Genomic DNA, 21,750 nt, shown 5'->3' on the forward strand with positions numbered 1-21,750 from the left:
ATCAGCTGAGCCCCTCACTGTATAATACCTTCCTCTTCATCCAGCTCGTCAAACACTGGATCTATCTCTTGTACACTACACCTCAAATACGCTTTTTGAAATACCTAAGTATTGCAGAAGAATGTGTAAACATGGCCATCCCCCAGTTATTCTGTTATTTATTTAGTTATGTATATTTCATATATGCAAAACCATCTTTAGAGGATGTTTTGCTTAAAGATTGTGACCATAAAACCTGGAGACAAAGTGCCAGGTCAGGTCTTCCCCACTTACCACCTGTGACCTTGCCCAGGTTAGTCGCCTCTCTGTGCCTCCGTGTCCTCATCTGCAAAGTGGAGATGACCATACATGCCCATTTCCTAGGGATTTTAATGTACGTACCTGGCACAAAGCAAGCATTGTGTAAACTTGAAAGGTCTCTGTCATCGCTGTCACAGAAGGACCTGATGACTTTACACGGGACTGTGTGATGCACTGAGTCATTACTGACAGTTACCCTGGGTGGTGGTGGACTCCTGCTGTTGAGCCCGTTCTGACGCTGACTGACTGTATGACAGGGCAGAGCTGCACCTTGGCCTTTCTGGGCTGGGATCTTTCCAGGTGCAGATCCCCATGTCTGTTCTCCTGCTGAGCTACTGGGTGGGTTCAAACCATCAGCCTTCGGACTAGTGACTCACAGCCACTGAAAACCCACTGGAGTGTCAGACTCAATGACACACCACAACAACCAATAAAATTCACAGGAAAAAGATTGCTGACTTCAGAGTACAAAAATCCCCAAAATGTGAAATCTAATTCCAAATGGCACATTTTTTTTTTTAACATTCTGGAGCTGGTGCAGAGTTCAATGTGGAGTGAAATATTGAGATTCATCTTTAGGGAAAAATAGTTTACATGCTTTCCTTGTACCTGCTGAAAGCCTCAGCCCTACTTTGTAGTCAGGTTTAGGGTGAAATTCCTACCTTATGTAAATGCTCATGGTTAACATGCAGAAGGGATTTTCAAGGCACAAGAAATGTAGCTTGTGCAAAAAAGACTTTGAAGCTCTGGTGGCCTAGTGGGTAAGAAGCGGCCCTGCCAACCCAAAGATTGGCAGTTCAAATCTACCAGCTACTCTGAGGGAGCATTATGAGCAATTGCTTCCCATAGTAATTTATAGTCTCTGAAAACCACTGGAGGGTCAGCTATGAGTCAGTTCCAATTTGACAGCAAGGAGTATATGATAGTATTGTGTATGGGAAGAACTTGAGAATTGGGGACCTCTGTCTCTGAGTTGGCTCCCTCACTGGTGGAAGATCCTGGCTCCAGGTCCTTCAGTTTCCTAAGTTTATTGTCTTATCTTGTTAGAATTTCATTTGTGAAAAAGACAAGAAAATTACCTTTATAGTTTTCACCAAGATTTGATTACTGGATGACCTTATTTTACTACTTTTTGTGTTTCTTATTTGGATAGTTGCTAAGGAAATTGGTCACCTACTTTTAAAAATGATTTTTTCATAGTTGAGATTATTGTTTCATACACACTTGTGCTCTTTACTGTTCTCTCAGTCTCTTTTATTTTTTAGATAATTTTTTAAAATTTTAATTGTGATTTTAACAAAAATTTATAGAAAAGTTGGATTTTTCTTCATTCATTGTGGCACATCTTACCCCCTCTCCCTCTCGGTCTCTTACTGCACTTTAGGTGGGTTTTTACCTGAAGACTTTAGTTGGTTTTCCTAGAATCCGTGTGGAGGTGCTTGTTAGGTGCTGCCATGCCGTTGTCTCCTGGCAGCCTAATCAGACGTAGGAGGTGTGGTGTGGTGTGGGTTGGGCTGCCAGTCACTGAATCAATAGAGGTGTGAGATTTAAATGCCATTCTTTCTGTGCCTTTTACTGCTATCTTAGAGTGATGTCACACATGACGTGTACTTATGTTCTTTTTTTTTTTAGAGTTATTTCTTCCACTTTATTTTCTTCTTTTTTTTTTTTTTGTACTTATGTTCTTGAAGCTAAGCTTCTGAAGCCTCTTGTCTTATTATGAAATTAATTAATTAGTGACATCATTTTGTAGAATCAGAGAAAGATCTACGATATGTTGGCAAAATTTTGGATGGATTCTCCTTGGCTTCTAAATCTTTATCTTCTAAAAAGGTAAGAAGTCTTTTTTCTTTTCTTTAATGGTTTAGTGTTTAAGATATTTGCTGCTATTTACTTTATATTATTATATTAACAATTAAAACATAACTACATTGTTTTTAGAAAAGTAACATCCTAGTTACTCTTTATTGACTCCAGCTAGTGGCTATATTATATTAAAAATCTTAAATCTTTTAAATCTCAACTTCAAGTGAATGATTATTTTAAAAAGTGATTATTACTAAGAAAGAAATATATTAAAAAGAGATATGGCAATTCTAGGGACAGTGACATTTCAGTAAAAGTTTTACTTGCAGTGAATTAAACTTTTTTCCTTTGGTTATCTTACTGTGTTTTAGATGTAAATTTACACAGCAAGTTGAATTCCTGTTCAACAGTTCATACTGTGCAAAATTTTAAAAACCTGTAATGCCACATAGTTTTGGCCATTAATAGAAGGGGGAGAAGCCAGGTGTCTGTGGGTCACTTCCAGGACTCTTCATGTCAGCCCAGATCATTTTATATTTGTGAGGTTCTATTCCAGCCCCGTGTGAAAGGCTGCCCTCCCGCCAAGAAGCTACCCTAGCTCCTTCCTGGAATTGTCACCAGAGCTGGGGCCACGGCACCTCCTCTAGACGTCATGTGGGTGCTGTTTATCGCACGAGGAGTGCCCGGCCTGTGGCATTTTCACATTCCCTTTTCAGGCTTTTTCTCACTTTAATCACCTACTTGTTTTTAATTTAACCAATTTTTGTTAAGCACCTCCAAGGCTGGAGTCCAGAAGAGGGGAGCCCAGGGGGCAGTTCAGCCCGAAAAAATCTATCTGGTGTCCAAGTGGCTCTAATTTGTTCCATTTTGATGGGTAATGTGTTTGGACACTGGTCTCCGAGAGCGCTGACACTAGAGCCTGGGTGGTTGGCCAAGCTACTACTCAAACTGTTGACCCTCGACATGTTGCTGTACCTCACTTGCTTCAGTTTCATCTGTAAAATGGGAATACTAATGATGCCTCCATTAGTATTGCTGGAGGACAGAAGGAGCTAATTTAAGTAAAGTCTACATGTCTGATACTGTTCCACTGAACACAGTAAGGGCGTATAGTAAGCTGCTGCTATTAGTGGAGGGAGCTCTGGTAGCCTAATGAGGAGTGAACTGTGCTGCTAACCCAAAGGTGGCCCCTGTCTAGTGGTTCAAATCCACCAGTTCCTCCATGGTAGAAAGGTGGGAAGTCTCCTCCCATGCCATTCACAGACTCTGAAAACCCATTGGAGAGTCTCCATGAGTTTCAGTTGAATGAGTGAGATTTTTACTGGACATAGAAGACACATTTTGAAGAGGTTGAGAAGTACTCACTTGACTGTGGGGATTTAAGGATAAATAGAATAAGTCCTGGCCCTCAGTTAGCTGCCGTCCATGTGGCACCAGACAGGCAGATACACTAGGAGTTGTTATTGTTGTTAACTCCTGTCAGGTTGGCCTGGATTCATGGCACCCTGTGGACAGCAGAATCCAGTGCAGCCTGGTCCTGCCTTGAGAGGCCATGACAGACCATGGTGATCCATAGGTTTGCGTTACCTGATTTAGGGAGGTAGATGGCCAGGACACTCTTCCTCGAGCATTTCAATCAGGAGGCTCTGCTGAAAGCTGGTCATCATCCCCCAGCCAGCAGGCTTTACAGTGTCATAGCGGGAGCTAGGCCTGCAGGTTCCTGAGGGGGCTCCTCGCTGGAGCTGGGTTGCAGGGTGATGATTCAGAGGAGGGCTATGCCCATCAAGTCTTTCTCAGAGCGTCAGGTTAACCTCGTTAAAAACCAGCCTCTGGCGACAGAGTCAAAGCAGCACAGGAAGTTAGGCTCTGGAGAGGAGCACTTTGAGAAGCGCCCTGGAGCAGGTCCCCACACACCTTTTGCCTGCTCCTCTGCTGATTCCTGTGGGAGCTCCACGAGAGATTGCCGACTGATCCAGACGTGCAGGCCTTTCAGAGAAGGGGGTCGGGTCAAGATGATAAAAACCGAGCTAGGGAGATAACCTTTTTTTAGGTAGAAGATGATGATTTTTAGTGAAAGGAGTTGTAGCGAATCCCACTGAGGGGCGACTCCCCTCTACATCCCCTGCCTAAGCAGGAGCCGGCCATGCTGACCAGGCTTCCCAGGGATGACGAGATGGCGGCCACACTCTTCTTTCAAGAGTTTTCACGTGTTCCAAGTCCACAGCTCAGACCTTACTCACCACTCTCTAGGGAACTTGGAGAAGTCCCATTACACCAGGCTGTGGAGGGGGGAGGCATGCAGCAGGCTGGCTTAGACTCCCCAAGTGTGTGCTCAGTTTGAGAGCCTCAGTCTCAGAGGGTTCAGTGCCTCCCTGGTTCCAGAGTTCAGAGTGGACTTAACCCCAGCTCTCAGACAGCTTCAGAAAGAAACATCCCATATTAGGTTTCTATCTGTTAGGCCAAGAGCAGGGGAGACCTTTAGTGCATTCATTGAACAGGATCTCTTTACAATAATTAAAAAATACTTGTTTTACCTTATCAATTCTGTCATTATTCATGCTTAACAATAGTAAAAATATCCACAATGCTCAAATATATGTCAATTTCAGTTTAGTTAGCTTTTAGAAATATTTTGGATAGAAAACAAAATAGTACCTGAAATAAGTCAATCATCCTAGGACAAATACTGTGTCACCTTTATACACAAAGACAGGAAAAGGCACATGCCTAGAGAATAGAGTTTATTTGTGGTTACTAGGAGTGGAAGGGAGGGGCTAACCATGATAAAAATATCAAACTGATTAAGGGTAGGGTTGCATAACTGAGGATTAAGATGATAATAAGTTGTGAAAAAGTAAATTGGCAAAAGTTATGTGAAAGATTTTTTTTTAAGATATTTTTACAGTGATGGTTAAAAGGTGGCGGAAGCTACTGAAGCTGCATACATACAACCAAATTCCTCATGGGATTTAGGTGGGAGTTTAGGATCACGGCTTCATGAGATCCTAATTAACTGGCCTAACATTAATTGATTCTGTTCTGCTTCCTAGGTTGTTGCGTAGCGCCCAGGGTCTTAGGTTGTTCATTGCCGTTGAGTCAGAACCAGCTTGTAGCTGACCTTCTAGTGGGTTTTCAGAGGCTGGAAATCACATAGGAGAAGACTCTATAATGGAAAAGCTGGTGGATTTGAACCATGTGCCTTTGGGTTGACAGAACAGGTCCTTACCAGGAGGCTTTGTTAGGGTCTTATAAGCTTACGAATGGTCATCTAAGGTACAACATTAGGTGTCTGTTCACTTGGAGCAATGGGAGCAGAGTCAGGACCAGCAGGAGGATATGGATATGTGACCAGATGCCTCTGTGACCAGTGACCTCCTGGATTAGAACTGAGTGGTATCTACCATCACTAACATCTTGATTAATTATTCTAATGAATTTTCTGACACAGAGTAGAATTTCAAGTTTCCCTAGAGTCCAGCCTCCTTGGAGTTGTGAAGGTTGGATGAAACTGTTGCCCTCATAATGTTTAAAGCTTAAGCCAAAAATACCTCCTGAAGTCTCCTTATAAACCAAACAGTAGCTTAGTTTAATGATAACAAATATCTGCTGTGAACATTTTGCTCTTTTAAGAACTATCTTTATGGGATCAAATTTACTTGAAAAGTGAGAGAAGAACCTTAGGGAGCAGTGACAGTGACTTTATGTTGAAAGAAGACGAGGATGAGAATGGCTGGGGGACTCAAGGAATGTAACCAGTGTTACAGAATGGTCCGTGTAGAAACCGCTGAGTCAGTGTGTTGAGTTTTGCTGTGTGTAATCTCCACAAGAACAATACAATAAATAAAAAGCTGACAATAGAAATTCCCTATGACCCAGCTATTCCACTGCTTGGAATATACCCTGAGAAAGTAAGAACAGAGGCACAAATGGAGACTTGTACACCAGTGTTCACAGCAGCAGCATTTACCATCACAAGAACATGGAAACAGCCCAGTTGTCCAACCACAATCAAATGGATTGACAAATTATGGTACACAATGCAGCACACAGGAGTAATGATTTTGTAAATTATTACCTAACTTGCGAGGGACTGGAGAACATTATGCTGAGTGAACTAATTCAGTCCCACAAAGATAAATATAAAAGTATAAAACAGAAGGAATATGAAGATCCAAGGGGGGGAGTGGAAGCAGAGGGGTGGGGATGTGCAAGGGGGTGCATTAATCATGGGGTTGTACAATTTGTGGGTAGGGGGACGTGAGGGAAATTGGAAGAATCTGGTCTGAAAAACAATGTATTCAAATCTTGTAGATAAACTAGTATAAATAAATAATGCATTTTTTAAAAAGGAAAAGAAGTAGAGACTGAAGTTTCAACTTGAAACTGAAATATAACTTTGAAACCAAATTCTGAATTTACTGCATTCAGAACTTACCAAATTCAGAATTCGGCTTCCAGTGAGCCAGGTCCACATGTGGGCCAGTGCGTTGTGTTAGCTGGGATTCTTTCTTGTCATCTATGAACAGCACTGGGTGGAAGTGGAGAGCAGCGATAGTAAAGATGCCTGGCTGTTGTAACAGTGCAGTTCTGGTGACCCTCCAGCTGCAGAGACTCTCCTTAGTACTGAACTTTAACCTGGAAGAGATTGGGTCTAACAGTGCTCAAAGGGAGCAGGCTTTCTTGGTTAAGCCAAGCATGATCTTATTGCAACTCTAATGTCTGTTGGTATTGCTGCTTTTTTTTTTTAAAGATTTATCCACCACCTGAGTTGCCAAGAGACTATCGACCAGTGCATTATTTCAGACCCATTGTAGCTGCAACTTCAGAAAATGCCCACTTACTTCAGGTGTTATCAGAGTCATCTGGAAAGGCAGTATGTGACCTCGGGACGCCTAGTAGGCACCAACTGAATGCCTCTAAGCGCGGGGACTTGCTAGGAGAGACTCCTATTCCAGGTATGAGCTGTGGAGAAAGAGGACATCATTGTTGAAATAATGTGAATTAAAATCAAAATGGAAAGTGGTTCCCATTAAAATTTTTATATGGTTTCCTATTCCCAAACTGTGAGAAGAGAATTATTTCTTAGCATCTGTCATTTCCCTACCATTTATTTGCCCCATTCCCATTATGGAAAGAAAAATCTTTTTCATTTGCAAACATTTGGTATTTATCCAGGAATGTAATTAAGACCAGGGATGCTTGTACCTTGACTTTTCTCTGCCCAGCCTGGGGAAGCGTGCCTTTTCTTTTTTGGAAAGAAAGATAAAATAGCTCTTTTCATAAAAGCTTATAACTGTGAGAACTCTGGTGAATCCCCTGAAGCTTGCAGCCGAAGTGCCCCCTGTGACAGGTAACTTGAGTGTTCGTGGCCACTGGCCACTCAGGAGCCTAACAGGTTAAATACAAAGACCACAGCAGGACCCCTGGCCCCCACTCGGGAGCCTAACAAACAGGTTCAATACAAAGAGCACGGCAGGGCCCCTGGCCCCACACCCTTCCCCAAACTTGCTCTTGCCTCCTGGAATCCTCATCTCAGCTACAGAAACCCCCCACGCTCGGGCCAGGCACAAGGATGCTGATTCCTAGCTCATCGCTCGCTCTTCCTTCTCCTCCCCAACACAATCCATTAGCAGGTCCTTCAGCTCCCTCCATCAAGCATGGGGAAAGCATCTACTCTCTCCTGCTTCCCTGGGCTCCACCTTCCCCTCTTCTCTCGCCTGGATTCTCACAGAAGCCTCATTTTCCCTCCTTTTCCATGTGGTCCGTTCCTCTCAATAGCAGCCAGATGAGCCAGATTATATCAATGTCTTTACGACCTGCCAGCATCTCTCGCACTTGCAGTGGTTATCCCCGCAAGACCCTCCCCAGTCCAGCATTGTTTCAATCCCAGCAGACCTCTGCCACTTTCCTCAGTTCTCTCTGGGGCCCAGCCTCACAGTCCTCCTTTCGGCCCCCACGTCTGCAAAGCATAATAGCACCCCCCAGACCTTGGTGTGCGTTATTTCCTCTACGTCACTCCCCTTGGAATTTTGTGTCTGGCTCCTTTTTGGTTACTTAGGATTTAGCTCAGATATTAGCTTTTTACTGAGACCTTCCGGAACTTCCTTGACCACCTGGAAATTAGTTACTGCTCCCTCCCTCCATCTCCCATTATCAACCTACCTAGCTTAAAACTCAAGCTCATTGACACGGAGTTGGATCTGACACAGTTGACCCTCCGTTGGGTGTCAGGGCTGTGCACACAGGACAGATCGCCTCTGGTGACGCTCAGCCTTTGGGTGAGGGGCGCGGCTCCCACCCAGCTTCTTGTGGTCAGGTGCTATCAAGCTGACTACGACGTGTAGCAGTGCTGATCTAGACCCTGGCTGTCCTTTGCCATCCTCATCCTCTCTGATGGACTCGAGCACACTGTTACAGTCACTGTGTCAGTCCCCCTTGTTGAGGGTCTTCCTCTCTTTCGCCGACCTATACCTTTCCAAGCATTATGTTTTTTGTCCCATGACAATACGCCCAAAGTACGTGAGCCAAAGTCTCACCATCCTTGCCTTAAGGAGCACCCCAGTTACTGTTCTCCATGTCCTCCTGTTATTTTAGGTTTCACTCTTGTGTTGTTTTTGGCTTCGCCAGTGTTCATCTTCCTTACTAGTGAAAGGAGGCCCTCATCTCCTTCATCGCCAGCCCCTAGCCCAGGTCCTGGCACGGTGTCAGTGTCCAATCAGCATTTGTGACGTGAACAAAGGCTCAGGGGGTAGCTGTGCCCTGAGCCAGCGTGAAGGGATGCTGAGCGGAGCTGTGGAAGCAGCGGCATTGGAGCCTGGAGATCGCCTGGGATGCCAGCTCTCATTCCCAGTCTACTCATTTGCTCTGTAAACATTCGAGTGTTACACTCCATCTTTATCAAGTATAAAATAGGAGTCTCTGATTTTTACTGTGGTTCACAGGAATAATATGAAGAAAAACACAACATATGAAAATAATTATATCCAGTGTTATAAATTTATGTTCTTGAAAATGTGTGTACCAAGAAATATGAGAATTTTAATTTCTCTTTCTGTTGATTTTTTTTTTAAGGCTCAGCTACTTCAGTTTTAGAGTTTCTGTCCCAAAAAGATAAAGAAAGGATTAAGGAGGTAAAGCAGGCAACTGATCTTAAAGCAGCTCAACTCAAGGCCGGGAGTCTGGCCCAGCATGCCCCGCACAGCAGACCCCAGGCGTCCTCTCCAGACCTCAGACACAGCTCGTGGCACTTGGCGTTGAGTGAAAGAGCAGCCAACACAAGAGCCAGCAATTTCAAACCTTTTGCAAAAGATCCAGAAAAGCAAAAAAGATACGAAACTTTCTTAGTAAATATGAAACAGGGTCACAAAGGTAAGTGTTAATTTTGGGTCCCTCATGTTCTCGCCTTATCTCCAGATTTAAAGTTGAAACGTCCTGCTCAGCCAGTGTTTTCGCTTTGTCTGGCCTAGCGGTGAGGAGCTGTACTGCCAGCCCAAAGGCACACAGTTAGACTTTACCAGCTGCTCCATGGGAGAAAGATGGACAATCTACTCCCATGTGATTTACTGCCTGTGAAAACTGACTTGAGGGCACACAACATCAACTGCGAACAGTACAAGGTTTGGCCTTGTCTTGGGCTTGGAAGAAAAGATCAGCTAGCCAGTCAATTGTTTCTCTACATTTTAGGGCCCAGGAGTAAGTACAGGAAGCAAACAGGTCTGTCTTGAGTTTCTCCTACTAGGCTAGGATTTTGAAGCTCCATCTCACAGACTTTGGGCCCAGTCCTTGGAGATGGACATCATGCTTGGAAGGGTGGAGGAACAGCACAGGAGAGGAAGACCCGGGATGAGATGGATTGAGACAGTAACTGGGGTAGTGGGGGTAGGTGTGTTGGAGTCAGTGAGACAGGCTCAGGACAGGCAGGCTTCAGAGCTGTTGTACAGGGGGTCGCTGAGTCACAGGTGACTTGATGGCACGTAACAACAAATACAGGACTTGCTCTACTATTTGCATATTCTTGAATTCTTTGTTATATTCAAACATGTAACAAATGCTTACAACTAAGGGAATGATGTCATTGCCGCTTTCCCTTCGGATCCTAACATCCAACCCTGAATCAAAGTAAGTCTAACATTTGACTGAAAATAGTGTCATCGTTTGGGGCCATCAAGCCACTTTCAAGTCTTAGAAACCCTGTGTAACAGGACACAACATTGCCCCCTCTTGTCCCATTTCCACAGTTAGCTGCTGTGAAATTGTTGCGGCCACCGTTCAGCCTGTCTCGTTAAAGGCCTTCCTCCTTGTCACTCACTCTCTGCTTTATCAAGCGTGACAGTCCCTCCTGCTGAACTCAGAGTGTGTGAGGTGGAGGAAATCTCACTGTCCTTGCTTCTAAGAAGCATTCATGAAAGAAAAAGACGATTCATCTGGCTGTGCTTCTTTAAGACAGATTTGTTTGTTTTCCTGGCAGTCTGGGGTAGAGTCAGTGTGCCTTGCTAACACTATAACTCAAAGACACCAGTTCTTCTCTGGCTTTCCTTTCTCAGTGTCCAGCTTTCTCATGCACGTGAGTACGTTGAGAGTACTGTGGCTTGGGGTGGGTGCCCTGCAGTTCTCAAGTGGCATTTTTGCTCCTGAGCATGTTCAGAGGTCTTCTGTAGCACACCTGTCCAAGACAGTGCTGCTTCTGGTTTCTTGGCTGCTACTTCTGTGGGCGTTGATTGTGGATACGAATAAAATGAAATCTAGTTGTGAGGATTTTTATTTTGAGGTGAGATCTGTTCTGAAGGCTCCAGGAAGCACTTCAAGTCTTCTTGCAAAGGCTGACAGAGCAGGGCCTTTCGACCTGCCTTCTCAGTTAGCAGGGCTGCGCCATCTGCATGTCACAGGCTGTTAATGAGCCTTCTTTCAATCCTCTTGCCACGTTCTTCTTCATAATCCAGCTTCTTGGTGCCTAACATCAACCCCAAATGAAATGAAGTCTAAAATTTGACCCAAGATAGTTAGCTGTAGCAGTTATTTTGTGTGGGAGAAGATCTTACTGTGATCTAAGAAGTAAACATGGGAAGGGCGAGAAGGGGGTTACTGTCATATTTAGTAGTCCCTGTGGGAGGGTATCCACAAACTAGAGGAGTTGTTTTCAAAAGCTGATCTTTGGGGAAATATAAAGTCCAGTTACTGTGCTACTGAGAAATAGTGCTACTATTGTTTGCAGGCTGGGAAGGTGGGCAGAGCGGCCGGATTCTGCTGAGGTGTGTTTTCTGGTTTGGGGTTGAAACTAGGCTGTGGCTTTTGGTCACAATAGGATGTGAGCTGATTGGATTTGGCCTTGTATTTAAAAAGGCTTTTTGTGGATCTCCAGAATAAAACAGGCTTGGAAGCAGGAGTGGTATCCACTTCCAAAATAAGCTTGCCTCCGGAAACTCTATGAACTTGGAGAAAAAAGATGAAATTTTTGTGTTCAAGACATTTGTTCATAGGGTCATTATAGGTCGTCTATGACTTGACGGCATTTAATAACAACAACAACATTGATTTGTTAAATGAAGAAGGAAAAAATAGAGAAAGCGCCAGACCGCTTTCCACAGTGGCTGCATCATTTTACGTTACCCTCGACAGTGAGCAGCCTTGCCAGCGTTTGTTGTTTGCTGGCCTGTTGAACTTTACTGTTGTTGCTGGGGTGAGGTGATATCTCATAGTTGTTTTGGTTTGCGTCTCTCTGATAGCTGGGGATTTTGAACATTTCTTCATGTGCTTGTTTGCCATCTCTGTGTCACTGTCTGAAAGGAATATAGGATTAGGCATTATATGTATGACAAATCTGGAACAAGGAGTGCATTGTGGGGTTGGCTAGGGGAGATGGGGAGAGTGAAAGAAAATGTGCATCAATATGGGAAAAAGAAGATTTTCTATGTTCAAAAAAACCTAAGGGAATGAGTTTCCTGCCAAGCCATGAGTATAGCAGGGAGCAGTGACAAGCTGCTTCTTCAGAAGACACAGCCAGATGTTGGTCCCTAACGTGATTCTGTCCGTTACTGTGAATGACAATGAAATAGGAGCATCATTTTGACGGAGAGAGTGGTGTTAACCCTGCCACGTGCCCCCACCTCTCCCTACCCCTTACAGATAAGTGGCCAGCATTCAAAGATGGTCTCCTTCGAGCCTCCTGCTTTTCCTAGAAGTGAAACAGTTTCTTGTCCTCTGTGCCGTAGATGCTCTGGAAAGATGTCTGGATCCTAACATGACCGAGTGGGAGCGAGGCCGTGAGCGGGACGAGTTCGCTCGAGCGTCCCAGCTGTACGTGTCTTCTCATTCCACCCTGTCCTCCAGGTTCACGCATGCCAAGGAGGAGGACGATTCGGATCAAGTGGAAGTTCCTCGGGACCAAGAGGTCTGCCGCCCTCCTGTCCCTTCCTGGTGAATTTGAAAATTGGAACTCTATACGCTTGTCAGCCTTGGGCGAGAAGGAAATTGCTCACCTTTTTGTTAACCATTAAATTCTGTCTGTTTTTAAAAGGGTGACCCAGAAATTAATACCATAGGTTTTAGCAACGTGAGACAGAGTTGGGAACCACAAACATCATTTACAAATAAGACCAAAGACTGAAAAGTTGAAGTTTTGGAGGTACTTTTCAAAATGGCTGAGGTTCAAAAAGGGCCAAGTTGCTGAGGAACATCAGGCCTCAGGAGCTGTGTGTGGTTTACGTAACAAAAACCAGCATTTCAGAACCTCAGAGGGATAGGCAGTTAAATGAGGAGGACACTGGTATGCACTAGACTAGAGAATGGTAACCAAGAGGGGAACTAAGAGAATGGTAACTTCTGTTAAATGTGTCCACACCAAGTAGACTCTGGGGTTATGCTGGGTAATAGTAAAGTTGGTTATATTCTACATAATCAGAAGAAACAAGAACCACAGCCAGTCTGTGGTGACCAAAGACGGGGAATGAGAGGGACATGGTAGAACCAAATGTTTTCAATCTCTCAGTGAAAATATCAAAATACACATGGCACAGTAGGGTGAGAGACAAGTTCATGATTTAGATTCCAGCATCTACCAAGTACTACCAAGGCCCAAAATGTTTAGCCTGAGCTGCTCTGTGATTTTAGAAGGTCACCCAAAAATGTTGAAGTGGAGGAAATAGTCAGGTGAGATGATGACCATCTGTTGAACTGAATGAATGTGTTTTCCCAGAATGATGTCAACGACAAGCAGACGGCTGTGAAGATGAAGATGTTTGGGAAGCTCACCCGTGACAAGTTTGAGTGGCACCCTGACAAGCTCCTGTGTAAGAGGTTTAATGTCCCAGACCCTTACCCAGAGTAAGTTAACTGGGCCTGCCTTTGTACTGGGACAAAGTTTATTCTCGTATATTAAAGTTAACTTTTCCCTTAACATCATCCTATGATTCCCTTTTATCTAGATAAACTTGTGTGTCCTTAGAGTTGAAAATTTTGGAGATTTACTTTAACTCCCTCCCACTCACTTGCTACTAAAACACAACGGAACCCTCCAGATAACAGATCGAAGATTTGACTTGGAGTAGAGTTGATGCACAGGATTGGGCAGGTTTCAGATCTATGTTCATAGGGTCACTGTGAGTTGTATTTGATGGCACCTAACAACGACAACAGCCAGAATCTATAGGGCATTACATTACCAACCCGAAGGTGGCACCTTCCTGCTGGTCTGAATCCATCAGAGGCTCTGAGGGAGAAGTGGGCAGGCTTCTCCTGGGTGATTTACAGCCTCCCGAACACCTGCCGAGGGTTAGTGATTCTGTTCCAGTGTTTTGAGAATTTGCCACCTCTTTTTTTCATGCACCCTGTGGACTACATTTTAAAAGTTACTTATGCTTTCTAATTCTCTTTATAAAAGTGTAACATTTTAAGTCCTAGTCTTTTCGTAATAAGGAAAGACTTATGGGTCTTAGAGTTAACTGTTATAAATTCTTAACTGCTTTGAGAATCAGAAACAGCTTGTTAGGTACTGACAAGGTCACAACAGAACGAAACACGCCAATCCTGTCCCACAGTCACAGTGGTTGTTGAGTCTGAGTCATCGCTGCGGCCGCTGTTAGTTCACTTGCGAAAGGCCTCACGTTCCCCCCTCACGATGCCCTTCTCCAGACACTGAGCACCACCGAGGTGACAAAGCTGTGTTGCTGCAGAGGAGTCACATGCTGGCTGTACTCCCAAGGCAGATTTGTTGGTTCTTTTGACAGTCTGTAGTATTTTCAATATTCTTCTCCTGCACCAAAATTCAAAGGCCCCAGTTCCTCTTTCTTCCTTATTCACTGTCCAGCTTTCACATGCGTAAGAGGTGACTGAAAATATCATGGAGTCAGGTGCACCTTAATTCTTAAGGTGGACACCTTGGCTTTAAGGTGTACATTAGTTAACTGTCAAAGTCATGTGCTTTGCTTTGATATTTCTTACAACTATCTTGTTGTTACTGAGTACCATCAAGTTGGAACTGACCCCATAGCTGACCCCTAGTGGGTTTTCAGGACAGTGAATCACCAGGAGAAGATTGCCCAGTCTTCTCCCATGGAGCAGCTGGTGGATTTGAACCACATGCCTTTGGCATTGCTGTATAGCTTCTTGCCATTAGGCCACCCAAGCACCCTGGAAAATTGGTAACATCTTAAGGGACCATTTTAGCCAAGTAGAAAGGTTGGTGGAAAGTTTTAAACAAATAGATTTTATCCAACAGATGTAATTAAAATTGTCTTTTTTTTCCACCCCCAGTTCAACCTTAGTTGGATTACCAAGAGTGAAACGTGACAAATACTCAGTCTTTAACTTTCTGACACTCCCAGAGACATCGTCCTTGTCTGTGACCCAAGCATCAAGTGAAAAAGCACTGCAGCAGCCCCGAGGTCCCGACAGTGAGTGGGGTCTTCCTCAAGTCTACCTGTTCCAAAGGCCTCAACCTTTAGCCTGTTGGGAAGGTCCAAGAAAGGGGGAGTCTAGTCCTAAGTATATAGATCATGTGAACTTTTCTCCATTAGGAGAATTGCTATGTGAATAAGGTAGCCCCAGTCGTAATGGCCATGTGCACGTTGTTTGACGTTGAGGCTCTGTGTTGTCCTTCCCAGAGCCTAACACCATGCATTGTGCCTGTCCCTCAGTAGGTGTGGCTGTATGTGTGTGTGGTGTGGGGCATGTGCACACACACACAAACACACGTAGAACTTTTACAAAAGGCAAGCTCTTTATTATTGTTCTTTAGTTCATCCAAGAACTTTCTAATTCTGATTTTGTGTCTCTGTCCTACCTTTCAGAACCAAGAAAACCTTCCAGGTGGGATCCATCTACACAAGAAAAGAAGAAGGACTCCATTAGTGAATTTTTAAGTTTGGCCAGATCAAAAGTGGCCGCACCTAAACAAGAGTCCAGCCCTCCAGTGAACAAAGAGGAAAAGCATGCAACAGAGTCACTGCCCAGTAAGGTACGTTGCCCCTCCCAGTTCTCACTGTCAGACTTACTGACTTACTGTTTTCTGTGATGACGCCTTCGTTCACTGCTTGATTGCTAGGGTTTTCAAACCTTTTCTGTGAAAGGCCAGGTAAATAAATATTTTAGGCTGTTTTGCAGCCACTAATCTCTGCTCTTGAATGTGAAAGGAACAATGGATAAGATGACGATGATTGCATGTAGTTTTGTTCCGATAAAACTTTATTCAGAAAAACAGATGATGGGCTGGATTTGGCCTGTGAGTGGTAGTTTGTTCAGTAGCCAAGATTTTCAGTCATGGCTTTAATAACGCAAGGAGAGCTCGTGAGCTCTCTCCCTAGAAGAGCTTTCATTTAGTAGCAGCCATTGAAACCAAATTCAGTGTTTCCAGATTGGAAAATAGAGGCTCTGGCAGTGTAGTCTGTAATGTAATGCACTGCTCTCCAAATTGGAAATGTTCTCTTTTGGGGAGAATATAGAGATAATAGTAATTTTAAAAATGCTGCTTTATAAGTTCATCATTAAAACTTGACCTTAATAAAAAGTTTTTATTTCTCTCAGTGTTGTTGGGTGCCGTTGAATTGACTGTGATTCATAGTGATCTTATGAACACCCCCTGTGCACCTTGCCCCGTCCTGCACCGTGCTCATGGTCTCTGTCACGCTTCAGCCCACTCAGCACCATCTCCTGGTGGGTCTTCCATTCTTCTCTGATTCTTACCTTTCCCTGCGTGACAACTCTCTCCAGGAACTGATTCCTCCTGAAAATGGCCCGAAGTAAGGAAGGTGGGATGTCACCATCCTTGCCTGGTTGTACTTCCTTCAAGGCAGATTTGTTCCTTTGTCAGAGCATGGGATGTTCTTCCCCAGCACCACAGCTCAGATGCATTCGATTCTTTGTCATCTTTTTACTGTCCAGCTTTCAGTTGCGTGGGATAGCAACTGAAAATACCATTTAAGTTGTTTCAAGCTTTTGGCTGTTACACGTAAAGGGGCTGTGAACTTCTGTGTATGGATTTTCATGTGAACATAAGTTTTCATTTCTCTAAGGTAAATAACTATTTAGAAGTAACATTCTGAGGTTTTATTATATGTATATAGTAACTTTTTAAGAAGCTGTAAAAATAAGTGATTTTTGCTTAATTTGTCCTGAATCTATCTTGTTAAGCTATGTAACACTGAAGTGTGGTATGTCTTTTTGGTGAATTAATGCTTTTATCATTTCATATCTTCAATTTCTGCTAATTTTGGCATCTGTTTCCTAATAAATCTGATATTAGGATGGTCATTTTAACCTGCCTTATATAATTAAGTTTAAATAGAATTCTATAGACAGCATAGTATTTGGTCTTATAGTTTTCTACATTCTGATAATCTTTGTCTTTTAACTTGTGTATTTTAATCATTTGCATTTAGTGTTGTTGTTGATGTATTTGGATTTTAGTCTAAAATTTTTGGGTTTTTTTCTCCCTTCTTTGTTGTTCTTGCTTTACTTTTCTGCTTTGTTTTGCATTTCTTGTTTTTTATTATGTAGTCTACTTGCATATTATTTAGTATTACATTTTAATTTATTTTTATATTCTATTAGTGATTTCTTTTGAAATGACAACATTATACATACTTATTCTTTCACTGTCTATTTAGAATTAATATTTTACTACTTTGTTTCACATACTTTGGGCATGTTTCTATCGGAGGCTATTCCTTGAAGAGGGACATCAGGTTTGGAAAGGTCAGTGAAGGATAAGACCCTCAGTCAGATGGATTGACACAATGACTGCTGTAATGGGCTCGAACATCAGCATCAGCACCAGTCAGAAGGCGTAAAGATGGCACAGAACAGGACGGGGTTCAGGTCTTTTGTTCATAGGGTCACTATGAGTCGTACTCGATGGCCTCTAACAACAACTTCAAGTGGAAAGTAGAAACCTTATCAATATATAGGCCTTGATTTCCCTACTTATACAGATGTACCATTTCTGTTGCTCTTTCTTCATTTCTAAATTCTAGATTCCCCTCTTTTATCATTTCCTTCTCTCTGAAGAACTTCATTTAGCATTTCTTTTAAAGACATTTCAATAACGAATATTCTTATTTTTTCCCCATCTGAGAATGTCTTTCATCTTCATTCCCTAAGGATATTTTTACTGGATGTAGAATTCTAGATTGATAACTCTGTTATTCCAACACTTTAAAATATTATACCATTTTTAGTCTCTATGGTTTCTGATGTAAAACTCTGAAGTGATTTTCCCCTCTGTTTTCAAGTTATTCAAGTTACCTTTGGTTTTCAGCTGTTGAAAACAAAAGAGACATTACAGTCACAGAAATTGGGTTACAGCTTGCAGCGTGAACTAACTTGATGGTCTGCTACAACAGAACAAAGCTTACATTCTTCTTAGAAATTTAAGAACTGTCAAAGTCTTATAACAACTCAAAATGTTTAGGATGCAGTCCGAAATAACTTGGTGCATGGACAACTAAGAGAATGCCAACTGGCAGCGTAAAAGATAATAGACAGATGCCAACTCTGAAATGACAGACATGTTAGAACTATCAGAAAATACTTTAAAGTAGCTGTGTTCCTAGAATGGAGCTCTCGTGGCCTACTGGATAGGGAGTTACACGCCCAAGCCAAAGGCTGCTAATTCGAATTCACCAGTTGCTCCTCAGGAGAAAGATGGGCAGTGTGATTTACAGCCTCCGAAATCCCACTGAAAAGTCAGCTAGGGTCAATTCCAACTTGACAGCAAAGAGTGAGGTGAGTGGTGTTCCCAGAATTAGAGAAAAATGAATAGGAAGATGAAAAAAATCAGAGCAAAGAATAAAAGATAGAAGACGAACCAAATGGAAAGTTTAGAAATGAAGCAGTAACTGAAAACATGCATTTTGTGGGTTCATAGCAGAGTGGAGATGACGCAGGAAAAAGTCAAGTATATTTGAAGACAAATCAGTAGAATTGATCCAGCTTGAACAACAGAGATAAGAGACTGAATAAACCAAGTTAATAGGGTTGCAGGGACCCCTGAGAGAATATTAAAAGGCCAAACATTTGTGTCATCGGAATTCCGAGAGAAACAGCTGATATGGGCTGGAAAATGCTGCATAAAGACACCATAATCAAAGAGCTGGCAGTCTTCAAAATGGAAATGTGTGATATTGAGAGTCTTGTTCGCCCTTAAATTAGGGACAGAGGACGGAGGTGCTGTACTCGCCCTGCTGCATTGCCCTAAGCAATTCTGGTTAATGCCTGGTCTCCACCAGAGCTCTTTTTATTGTATGCTCCAGATGCACCCCCTCATTCCTACATTCCATAGTTATGGACTCAGAAGCACAAAAAAAAAAAGGAAGAAAAAAGAGAAGCTGTTTAGATTACTTACTCTTAATGAGATCCTTATTTAGTATCAATGTGAATGAATACCAGTGTACATGTATATCCATCAACCCATTTGTATGTGTATTCTAGAATGTTTGCTCCCTTCCCTCTTCTTCACTCCTCTTATTTCACTGTTAATACAGGTGGTAAATGAGGGCACAGAATCACAGCCCGAAGGAGAAGGGAGTCGCCCGCCCATGGACTTGTTCAAGGCCATCTTTGCCAGCTCGTCCGATGAAAAGTCCTCGTCTTCTGAGGATGAGCAGGACAGCAGTGAGGATGATCAGATGAGTGTCGAGGAAGCCGACCGTGAGCGTTCCGAAGAGACGGGCAGGGTGGAAGCGTCCGCAGCGGCACCCGGTATGTCAGGGTTTCAGACTTGTAGGTCTGTGGGAGAAAAGGAGGATGCCTTCAGAGATTTGCCTCTTCCGCCGGTGCTTGTAAACCAGGAAAAGGTGCACTTGCCAATGATGAGTCGTCTTTTAGTGGATTTCACTGGGAGAACAGAGTTCTTTTTTCACATCTGGGGCAGATCTCTGATAAGTCTTTAGGAGAGCTGTATTTGATCGTTGGACAAACAGGGTGGGCATGGGGCTGATACTCTAAGTCACTGCTAATGCTTTGCGTTTTTTTTTCCCATTTTTCCACCTACATTGAAAATACAATAATCTGAGAAATTATGAATATGATTTTTTTTGTTTTAGTAAAATTTGTCTCCTCACTTTTCTGAGATGGGACATTGTTTTTCTGCATGTTTGTAAGTTTGCTTTGTTTTTTTCCTCAGAAATTGAGATCGAGGATGTGTTTGGACCCTTTCGGTCTCAGCTGAGTGATATGGGGCACATGTGCCCCCCTCCATGGCAGTCTGTGATGCCTTCAGTTATAAAATGTCCATGTGTGCCCACCATGCTTAACTACTGTTTTGTGAATTCCTGCCTGGAGCTTGTTAAACTCACTATGAATCACATATTAGCTGATAACTATATATATTAATTAAAAATTAATTAATTTGGAAAATAAAATTAATGAATATCTGCTGTCTTGCAGCTGGTGAACCAGCACCCCAAGCACCTGCCCCTTCCTTCCTGATCCAGAAGCTGCACATCGATGAAAGAGAAGAGTTCGGGCCCCGGCTGCCTCCTGTCTTCTGTCCCAGTGAGTCCTGAGCACCACATGTCTTCTGTTGCATCAAGACCCCTGTCCCCTCAGAGATGAGAAATCCACCCTGCTAATCCAACAGGAGCAGACCAGATACACATACCTGGTTTATTTGTTTTCAGTCATATTTTGAAAGGTTTTGTCTCTGCCTTGTGCCTAAAAATAGTTACTTTGTAGCCTCAGAGACCTTGAAACAGTATTTGTTTTTAAACTTTCAGAGGTTTATAACAGAGTCCTAAAGTATCATAAATTTTGCCAATTACAGAAGGTAAAAAAATCAAGGAGATAAAGGTTGGAGTTGTAGGAAGAACAGAAGTCTAAGAATTCTTTTCCATTTTGGCTAATGTAAAGAAGTAAAAGAAATTTCTAGTTCCTTCAGAAGTAAAGAGTCCATCCTTCCTCATTCAGAAAGGCACTTCTAGTTAGGGCCAGATTACACTGATGTCCTATTTTATCATCCTTTTTAAAGGCTAGATTAGTGAGTATGGGAAAGAATGGTCCGGATATATGGATGATACGCTGTTATTACTTTATGGTTTCCTGCAGTGCCCACCAAGCTGTGGTGGTCCAGTGGTAAGGAGCTGTCCTGCCAGCCCAGAGGCAGGGTGTGAACCCATCACCTGCTCCATGGGAGAAGGATGGGCAGCCTCCTCCTGTGCCCCTTCCAGCCTCTGAAAACCCCTGGAGGGTCAGCTGGGAGTTGGTTCCAACTAAGAGCACACAACAAAGACAACCTGTGAAGATTTATGATTTTTGTTATAAATTAAACAAGATAATGAGAGAAGAGTAAACAAAATGAAGGTTTGAAAAATCGCAGTGAATATAGTTCTTAATTTGCTTTAGTTATTTAGATCTCTAGTTTAAAGTAAATGTACCAGGACTTGAAAACTAAACTTAGTTTATACTCCTCTCCCAGACCGTCCTTGACGCCCTTGTAGCATTTAGTAACTTAATTTTGTCCATGAAAAATTGAAAGAAATGGTTTTCTACAAACTAACATTTTAAAAAAAACTATGAAGAAGGTCCAATTTTGAAAATATGACGAAGTATAGGACTAAGAAGTTATAGATACCTGTTGACTGTATTTTAGAAAATATCCCTATCTCGGAAACATCTTTGTAGTTCAAGTGGAGAAGTTATTTTAATAACTTATAATTCTTCTAATATTGGACTTTTTGCTGACTTGTTTATGACGCTGATTACCTGTAGAAAGATTTGGGTTTGAATTTGGAGGTGCAAGATTTAGCAGCATGTAACTTGGATAGGTGTTTTTGTGTTTGGGGGGTTTAAAAAATTCTATAACTTTATTATGCTGTTTTGGTAGGTGCCAATTTATTATTATTTTTTATAGATAATAGCTTTTTGGTGTGTGTTTGTGAGACAAATTCTCATAAAATGTGCTTTGTAAAGGGAGAATGATGCTTCTCTTAAGGGAGCTTATCCTCACGTGCCAGATTCCAAGCTGTGGGATTCCTTGTCACCGTCCTTTCTAATTCTCCCTCTGTCCCTAAGAGGCATCGGCTTCTTATTATCCTCATTTTACATGTGGGGACACTGATGCTTAGAGAGGTACAGCAGTGTACCAGAGATCACAGAGCTGGGAGCAGAGCTAAGATCGGCTTCCAGTCTGCCTCTGAACATAGCTGAGGATGTCTG

The 21,750-nt window shown here is 42.8% G+C and overlaps 1 protein-coding gene across 1 annotated transcript in view; it reads left to right on the plus strand.

Moving 5' to 3' along the window:
- The window catches only part of GPATCH1 (G patch domain containing 1), a 52,686-nt gene that overhangs the window by 19,689 nt on the left and 11,247 nt on the right, over positions 1 to 21,750 (plus strand). The window contains exons 9-17 of the mRNA XM_006887839.1: positions 2,054 to 2,133; positions 6,857 to 7,061; positions 9,178 to 9,474; positions 12,315 to 12,493; positions 13,298 to 13,425; positions 14,854 to 14,993; positions 15,390 to 15,556; positions 19,080 to 19,296; positions 19,984 to 20,091. Of these exons, the coding sequence (XP_006887901.1) occupies positions 2,054 to 2,133; positions 6,857 to 7,061; positions 9,178 to 9,474; positions 12,315 to 12,493; positions 13,298 to 13,425; positions 14,854 to 14,993; positions 15,390 to 15,556; positions 19,080 to 19,296; positions 19,984 to 20,091 (1,521 nt within the window). The remainder of the gene's footprint in view (positions 1 to 2,053; positions 2,134 to 6,856; positions 7,062 to 9,177; positions 9,475 to 12,314; positions 12,494 to 13,297; positions 13,426 to 14,853; positions 14,994 to 15,389; positions 15,557 to 19,079; positions 19,297 to 19,983; positions 20,092 to 21,750) is intronic.

The sequence above is a fragment of the Elephantulus edwardii genome, unplaced genomic scaffold, assembly GCF_000299155.1.
Source record: "Elephantulus edwardii isolate Elephantulus edwardi_28Jun2011 unplaced genomic scaffold, EleEdw1.0 scaffold00062, whole genome shotgun sequence".
Classification (NCBI taxonomy): Eukaryota; Metazoa; Chordata; class Mammalia; order Macroscelidea; family Macroscelididae; genus Elephantulus; species Elephantulus edwardii.